General features: G+C 26.2%; 1 protein-coding gene across 2 annotated transcripts in view; it reads right to left on the reverse strand.

Annotated features, from left to right (window-relative positions):
• Window positions 1–9,316, reverse strand: part of LOC136990456 (nuclear envelope pore membrane protein POM 121-like) — a 48,200-nt gene extending 38,884 nt beyond the window's left edge. Inside the window, exon 1 of one of the 2 annotated variants that reach the window (XM_067288842.1) lies at window positions 8,727–9,316. In XM_067288842.1, the coding sequence (XP_067144943.1) occupies window positions 8,727–9,094 (368 nt within the window). In that variant the 5' untranslated portion in view covers window positions 9,095–9,316. The remainder of the gene's footprint in view (window positions 1–8,726) is intronic. The other variant, XM_067288841.1, reaches the window with a different exon arrangement.
• Between the last annotated feature and the right edge of the window lie 613 nt (window positions 9,317–9,929).

The following is a 9,929-nucleotide window of genomic DNA, read 5'->3' on the forward strand; positions in this document are numbered from 1 at the left end:
CTCTGACTACACGAAAGAAAAGTCTACCTTGACAAATGTCATCTTGTGTATGGGATGTCACATATTCTCTGCTTTATAGACCCAAAAGTTTCCAATAAACGAATACTTAATTGTTAATATTGTAATTTTAAAAAAACAATTTCTGATGGAATGGGATTTGTTAAAAGTTTTGTGGCTGTCAGATGTAAGGATGTGTCATCAGCAAAAGTTTATAAAATGATCATCTCTCAGATTACCCTCATATATCAACAGTTATTGAATTTGTTCTTTCACATCCAGTACACACTGTTAAGTGTGACAGGTTTCAGTGATTTGATATTAACAAAAACTCCAATTAGAAACTGTCTTGATGTAACAAATATCAGTAACTTGTTAAACATCTCCATAAATAACTCCTCAAGATGAGAATTTGATTTTCATTCCGCATTTGTTTCCTGGTATGAATCAAAACCAAGAAGGATTGTTCAATAATTTATGACACTTGTGGCTTGTAACAATAGATTTATGGTTATATTAGTAGTGCAGTACACTAATAATGTACAGTATCTATGAGAATAAACAATAATGTATTGTGTATTGTTATGGGCAGCCTTACAGATAAAAAATGTTAGCTATGGTTTCTAAAACTTTACTACAACTTTTTTAGTAAAATTAGCTAAAATGCAACAGAAAATTTTTTCCCAGCCTAAACCCTGCTTCCAGATGCAGCGAAAAAACAAAAACTAAAACATGATAAAAGAATAAAAATAATAATAATAAAATTATCCAAAAAAAATCTTTAATTTAATTTACAATATATTATCTATCTATAATTACTTTTTTTTGGAATTAAATTGTTTTTATTTCCATTTATTTAGTCAAACCATACTTAACTACACTTATATAAAATGTAAAATAATCTTACATATTCACAGAAAAATCCAAATAAATAAATTTATAAAAATATTTAACTATCAACGAACCTTTCTTAATCTTCATTTATAAATGACTTATAGCAAATATAATTACAAAACAGTACAGTAAAATACAGTACTAGCAAGTAATATATTTTTAATATTTGAAATTGATTTTCCAATTTATCTTTACAGATAAACTAAAACATCAATTTGAAAAAGGTATGAAGTAGACTTTCACAATTTTCATTTATATCAACAAACCAAAAACATTAATGAATTACTACACCAAAATCAGATATAAGTTATTCAATTGTGAAAAATGATAAGAAAAGGTTATTATTTTAAAAAATAATAAATAAATATTAATTTTAAAAAATTATTAAAAACATGAAAAATATAAATTAACTCAAATATTTTGTCTCTAATACAACTTAAAATTAAATCCTTTTTCAAAATTACAAAATCAAAAGCAAAAAGTCTTGCTGTCAGACATCAATATATTAAGTTCAATGTCCTTTGTCTGAAGTTTACAGGTCATTCACCAAATAGTATTCTTATATAAAATTTAAGCATATTAAAATAAAAAATTATTATAATTTTAGCTATCAATTGACTAATTTGAAATAAAAATATATTTCAAAATTTCTAAAAATAGAAATATTTTCTTTATTTAACATATTCATTATTTTAAAATTTTTCAAACTTCTTTAAAAAATAGATCTAACAAATCGCAGATTTATAAACTAATAATAGAAATAACATTATTCTACAAAGTAATTAAATACTTTATAATTCAAAATGCTACAATTACAAAAATCATCAATTGTAAAAGTTATGAACAGAAAAAAAATATATTCATTGAATCAAAATGTTTTAGATCATATATCTTTCTGATACAAAAAATTTCATTTTAATCAGAAATAATTACAAATAAAAAGTATTTCAGAAGCACTAAGTAAAAATAATTAATCATCATAAAAAATTTTGGCTAATTTATATTCAGGTTTGTCATAAAAAAGTTTTATGAACACCTCAAATGCTTAATTTTAATAAACACCTTAATTTATGAACACCTCAAATGTGTTAAGGTGTTCATAAATTAAAATATGTTTATAACGTAACATAATGTACATTTACATAAAATTTATGAATACCTTACACCAGCATTTCTCAACCTGGGGGTCGCGGTGATATTAAAGGGGAGTCGCGAAACAATAATGAAATCATTTTATGAGAAAAAATCATTTATTATAAACTTATAAACATTTTACTTATAATAAGTACACATGTAAAGAAAAGAAATTAATGTGATGGTTGCATTCGTTCATTTAGAATTTTCTCCATACGTGGATCTACATTAGGAACACACAAAAGCAAATTGTTTTCTTAATTGGTTATTATTCCTTTGGAAGGCGGATCGAAATAATAATTTTATTTATATTTACTATTTGAGGGGTCACGGAGCTAAGAAGGTCAAGAATCGCTGCCTTACACATATATAATGGTTTGAATAATGGATTTTTCATCAAATACAATCTTAAAAATTATTACTACTATTACTATTTAAGGAATAAATTACTATTATTCCTGAAAGAAATATAAAGTCTTTATTTTCTAATTTTGAATACATATTGTCAGATGTTTTACTATTTATTTATTATTATTAAAATTAATTTTCATATCAAGACTAACAAAAATTAACATTCTGAAATGTTATATAATAATTTCTTCTATAACAGTAGTATTATCCAATAGCAGATTTATCCATTTAAACTCTGTATTGAAATTCTTGTCAATATTCAACAATTTATATAAGATACTTTGTCAATGTCATATTCTATTCATAAAAAAAACTGGAAATAATAATAAAATGGTAATTTAAGGTTACCAGATAAAAGAATCTTATTGAATATTAAAAAAAATATAAACATGAGCTGACAAAAATGTAAGATTGAAAACAAAAAAATTTTTAGTATGTAATATTTATAAAGTTTGCAATGAATAATATAATTCCAAAAGTAGTTTGAGTTAACTTTTTTACAGTATAAAATGAAATACAGTGGGTGGTCGGCTAACAAACAGTTCAGACAACGAACACTTTCACAAAAGATTTTTATGTTTGGACAACAAACGCGTGTTCGGATAACAAACACCTCACAGAACAAACACAAGAAGAGACGCTGCATTTAAGATTTGTAAAACTATATTTTACTGGCTATGAATGGTTTATGAAACGAGACTTTCACAGTTATATACATAGACTTTTTGAAATAGTTGATTTCTGTTCTCTGAATCTTTCCACATGGCTTTTTTGAAGTTTTTATTTTAAAAAACTGATAATATTATGGGGCCTAAAAAGAGTTCAGTATCAAGAACTGTGTTCACCGAGCTTTTTGAATATATTAATAGTAGTTGTGTGGTTTGAAAATTATTTCTGTAAAATAAACATTGAACAATACTGAATTCATACACAACCCATTTTCATACATTTGAGGATTAGTAGCTTTTTGCATAACAGAGCTTATTTAATAGACATTCTCAGATCACATATCAAAGATATAAAATAATACATTTCAAAACATTTAAACATATATCATTTTTAAGATAATGTTTTCTCAGTAGTACCGATTCATAATTTAAATTATGAAACTTAATTCTATGGAATACCAAGGTGTGTTTTGCCATTTGAATTCTCTGTTCCAATCTTAAATTTACAATTAAAAATTGAAATATCAAATAAACTAAAATATATTTTTTAACTTAAAGGTTATCAACTTCGTTGATTTTTTGAAATAGAAATACAATTATTTTGTTTCAAATACTATTTAAATTTTAAAAATCAGCAGTAATTAAAGATAAATTTTTTCTGTATATTTGTCAAAATGAATGTCAACTGAAAAAGTGTGTAAAATATACAGTAGGTGATCGGTTAACGCACATAATCCGTTCCAAGATTTTGTTCGCTATCCGAATTGTTCGTTAACCGATTATCGATTTACCATAGGTTTTTATGAGAATTTGATTAATTCGTTCCAGAGACCTGAGAAATAAAAAAAAATATATACTTTCTTACTACGTTTATTTATATGTAAAATTTAAAAATACATATATACACAGTCTTGCGTTTTTATTAATCATGTTTTTTCCGTTTGTAGGGGTTAAAGAATCTGTCTAATGTCGATTGCTTTTCTTCCTTCTTCAGGATTTTTCAGAAGTAATTAATAGCATTGTAATTGTAGAGATCCCTCAAGCCTATTAACCTCAACCTGGTTTGGATGCCATTCTAAGACTGTCGTTCTGACATCCTCCCACTTCTTCAAAAGATGTTTAAGAGCAGATATCGGCATTAATCCTTTTTTTCAGAAGAAAACATATCTCGCCGAGTCTTTTGGTGTTCTTCATTCAAGAGTTCTTGGCGTTCTTCTGTCGTCAGATCTGTTTCAGGTCCATTATGAGCTCTTCAATGTTCTTTATTTCTTAGATGTGATTTTTGTTACTTGTTTAGCTGCTTGAGTCTTCTTGATTATACTGTATCTTTCTTAAATAAGATTGAACTGCAGCCTACTGTAGACCTATTCGAACCATACTGCCCAGGAACATCAAACATCTTCTGCCCACTCTCTACCTTTGCTATTATACTCTCACCTTTCGAAAATAAAAAACAGACGCAAAACTTAACAAGTGCCCATCCAACAGTCTCATGAATACTATAAAAGAATTGTTTCTGTCAGAAAAATAAAAGGCTAGAATCACAAGGGACAGTTTCAAAATTCAGAGGAATATTATCCGATCAGTATATATCAGGTTGAGCGTCGATGTCGATACCTCCCACGCTCCGAAAAGTTTTGAATTTTTGCCCGAAGACAAGGGAGGATCAATCGGTATTCATTATTTTACATTGCTGCTTCTTATGTTTGTTCTGTGAAGTGTTTGTTATCCAGACGTGTTCGTTGTCCAATCATAAAAATCTTACACGAAAGTGTTTGTTATCCAATCACCCACTGTATTATTAAATGAAAAACTGTTCAGTATTGATATTCGAAGTATTTTGTTTTAATCATAAATATTTATTTATAAACAAATAATATATGTAGTACTGTTCATTATGTATAACAAGAAAATCACCATTGTAATTCTAAATTTAATCAAAGCTGACAAGTTTTATATCTGATCCTTTAAATTATTTTTTAACAAGTTTACATTACACTTACAATAATGAAATAAACATACTGAAAACAAAGCAGATAATGCAAGAAAACTGCACAAACAAAATGAATAAAAATTATAACATTATTGTTATATGATTTCAACAAAAAAATATCTAAAACAGATTGCTACGATTGTGACTATTTACTACAAAGTATCTAAAGGAAAATTTTAATCAGTTTCTTACTATGGAGATTAGATTAAAAATTTGTTTTTTTTTAATAAAAATAACGGTTATTAATCAAAATAAAACAAAATAACAAAATACTCATATTAAAATAAGAGCCAAATAAGGTTAAAAAACATACATGTACACATATCTATGTACATACATAATTTTGACACAAAAAAATATAACATTAGTAACAAATAAGGATTAAATCATTTTTTAAATTTTTTAACAAACTAAATTAATATTACAATTATTTAAAATATTTGACAAGTAGAACCTGAAACAATGCAATTTGTTCATAGGTTATGCCTGCAAATATTTTTACTCGTATATATTTATTCCAAATACATACATGTTAAAATTTAAATATATTTTGATTACACATTATTTTACCACCAGTATTTTGGATATTTGTTTTACTACTAATTATTAACAACTAAATTTATATAATGGAAGAATTTCAATTATAGTCATTGCTTAATAGCCTCAACCTGTAATAAAAAATTCTGCTCATTTCAAAAATACCTTCATGTGATTAAATTATTTAACAGATGTGTTTAAAATCTGTTAGAAATTTATGTACATTTTATTTTTTTGTTTTAATACATATTATATGAAGTAACACATTGTTTATTTCTTTTTAAATGCAAATTTTTACTGCATACATTTTGAATAAAAGTATTATTATTATTCACAAGCATAAAACAATTTTAAATGTTAATTTATTATATAAGTAACATTTCCATAGTAAAAATTTTTTGAACAATTAATAATATAATTCAATATAAAATTTAATCTTTATGAAATATTAGAATAATTATGTTGTAAATTATTAATGCAAAATTTATAATACTAATTATAACTTCCGCTATATATTTATTAAATTTATTAGTTTCTATATAATTTTAGTTTAAACCAGTGATTCTCAAACTTTTTTGATCCACCGCCCCCTTTGTTCCATAAAGTTATACCCAACGCCCCCCCGTGTGAGAAAGGATTGGAAATATTCTTAGGAAAACTTTTCTATGAATCTCACACTTTGTGCCCTTACCGTACATTGTTCTCGACATCTGGAAACCATTAAATGCAATGCTTCCTCTTATTCGTTTGACAGAGGAAAGGGAACTTTTACCTTTGATCACCATTCAGTACCCTGCCTCCAGCGCCCCCTAGATTTATTCACCGTCCACAAGGGGGCATTATCGCCCACTTTGAGAAACGCTGGTTTAAACCAACATTTAAGCCAACATATAAAAATTCAGCAAATAAAATTCTATCTTTACTATGATTGTAATTAAATAAATTATTCAAACTTTTTACAGATAAAATATAAACATATAAAGAAATTTTTCAACATAAGCTTTTTTTACATTAATAATAAGATGATTAATAGCATTTAAACTTTTAATTATTTTGTTTATTGCAAAGGTTTTTGATTATCTTAATTTAACAGTTTATACTTTTAAGTTTATTTTAGTACTTCAGTTACTGATAAGATAAATTATTTAAAATTATACATTTTAATTTAAATGTTTTTTACTTAGCTTTTACATAATTTTTAAAATGAAAACTTCACATTACTGGTAATAGAGAATAACAAAGACAATTTTAACTAAGAAACCAAATTTAATCTTATAATATAATCGAGATAGGTTGATAATAATAATAATAAGCACAGAGCCCAAATGATTAGGAGTTGAAAGTTGAAATTTGGTACACAGTTTGGGTATGCCATGAGAATGCACACTAAGATAAGATTTTTTGGAAAGTCCCCCCTCCTCCGCAAGGAGAGGGAGAGGGTTACGGATTACCCTGAAGAACTCTGCTTCTACTGTACTATTTTAGATGCAGTTTTTTGAAGAAAATAGAACATATTTTTAGACCCATCTAAAAATTGTCTAATAAGCCTCAGAAGAGGGGGGGACCTAATTCTTGGTGAAAATGGGTAAGATTGGCTATATAACTATAAAGGTTATCTTACATAAGGGTTTATCACACCGAATAACCAATCTAACACATTTTAAAAATTCTTTATTCCTCTACTGTACACAATTTAAAGAATTTTTAAAATGTGTTAGATTGGGCACTTGGTGTGATAAACCTTTACCTAAGATAACCTTTGTAAATATAAATCAAATACTATAATATAATATAGTAGAAGGGTTAGAAGTACAAAATAATCTAAATCTTAATCTTTGCTGTTGTTATTTTTTGCCCGAGCAATGCAGAGCGCATCTGCTAGTTATATATACAATGTTTGAGATGTTAGCGCTTCATCATCAATTCAAACCAAAAGCTTGAAAAAAATGTCAGTTTTTTCCCTTGAAGTTTTTAGAATTTAAACTAAAATTATTATTTCATTATAAGGTAATTCTCTAATCAATATAAATCTATTTTGGTAGTTTTTCTTTTAACTTTTGATCATACTATTTAATACAATTCACGTGTTTATGATTTTTTCTTGTAGATTTTCAATATTTGATATAAAATAATGCACAGTGTATATCAATGTAGTATTACCAAATAATCTGGCATATCTCATTTGGTAATAATTCGATATAACATGGAAAAAAATTATATAAAATGAATTTCAACAATTTACAAATACAATAGGCCCTTGTTCTAATGAACCCCAATTTAACAGATTTTGATTTTAACAGAGAAAGCATTTCTATCTTAAAAGAAAAATTTAGAAATTTTTTTAATGGACTTTCAGCAATAGCAGATACCCTTTCCTCCAATTAGTTATTAGTCCATTAAATCAAGGTCCTATTGTAATTTGAATGCCATTTTTATTATTTCTTTTTTGATAATTAGAATTATTGTTTTAATACAATCTTATTACAGAATTAATCACGAAAATGAACTATCACATGGCATAGTGTTACAAACAAGCGAAAAAAGTTGGATTTTCAATTTTGAATGTCAATATATTAAATTTAATTTAAATTTATACAACAAAATATCATTTCTTGCTATAAAATATAAATATTATGCTATATAATTCTTATATTGATGGTTAAATCTTGTAATTTTTTTTTATTGTACTGTTTTATATAATAATCATTAAACTGTACAGAAAAACTTAGTATTTCTTAACAGATATTTAACATTTATTCTGTAATTAAAAAGTTTACATGTTCAAAATGTACTTATATCACATTAATAATAAATATATCAATTGAACAAGCTATTTTACACATTTTAACATAAAAGTATAATAAAAACAATTAAGAACACAAATCATGAATAGAGGAAAGTTAAAATAACTTAAAAATAAATTTTAAAATATAATGTTTATATAATAAGTAGTAAAATTTGATAAGTTTAATTGGAAAGTAAGTTACATAGACTCTTCATTCAAGTTACCTTAATGAATAACACAATTAAATATACAACTGAATTATAATTAAGAAACATAATGTTAATTATAATGAAGTTTTAATCCTTACCTAAAATTATTAAATGGATATTTTGTTTTCGTTGAACCTACTTCTTCTGAATTACTTAACGAATGCTGTACATTTCTGTGCTTTACTTTATCGTCTATTTCCTTATGATTATAATAATCATTGGAATTCGAGTGATTTAGATCGACTTTTTGATTCTGAACAAACTTCTGTTTCGACCTTTTCTGATATCGAGCTAAGCCTAATTGGCGTGTGGACTCCTTTCGACTCCTTCGTCGAACATATATCGTTATACCCGAAATATACACACCAATCGCAATCAGACTGTACATGAAAGTCGATAAATACCATAGAGATAAAAACAATAGGCCACCGATAACGATTAATCGGCGGTAAACATAAAGTAACATCGTTGTTGTCAACCATCACACTAACCAAATGATCATTTCAAGACATCGTGACCATAGTGAAGTACTCCCGCGGAGTGAACTCTACTCTAAGGTCTTTGTAGTAAAGCGCGACACTATTGGTTATTTTACTTTAAGGCGCGTTAAAATAACCTATGGAATCGCGTTTTACAAATTGCACGTTGGATACTCGTAGGTCAGTTCGAATAACGGACCGCATTAGTCGATAAATGGATAACATTATTTGTTAATTTTAATTTGATTAAAAGTCCGCCATTTCGATATACGTAGTTGAAAATTCAGCTTAAATAATTCGTCTGTATTTTTATATTTTTGTGCTGTTAATGTTTAGAATCGAAAAATACGTAAAAGTCTATTTGCTCTTATAAAATTTTTGTAGGGGGTTATTATATTGGAAAATTTTAAAATGTGATCGATAATTTATAATAATACAAATATTAAAAATTGAATTCAACAAAATATTAATTTATAATTCACTTAAACTGTTATATAATTTAATAAGTAATTTAATAATTTTTTCTAACATTTGTAATAATGTGTTAAATTAATGGATAGTCTTTACGGCAGATTGCTTCTTTATAATTCATTCTATCTAAAATAGATAAAGGAGATAAATTTTAATTTGTATTATTAAACTGGTTTTTGTTATCATTTTAAAATTTATGACAGGAAAATATAGACTACTCTTGACATTCATCTTTTAGGCTTTCCTTCCTGTGGGTTTTTTTAATCAAGCCCATTGTAGACTTCTTGATGGCCAGACGGTCGATCGGCAATCGCGACTGCCCAACATTATGGAGAACACGGAATCGTATCC

The sequence above is a fragment of the Centruroides vittatus genome, unplaced genomic scaffold (genome assembly GCF_030686945.1).
Source record: "Centruroides vittatus isolate TY-2023 unplaced genomic scaffold, ASM3068694v2 scaffold_932, whole genome shotgun sequence".
NCBI lineage: Eukaryota > Metazoa > Arthropoda > Arachnida > Scorpiones > Buthidae > Centruroides > Centruroides vittatus.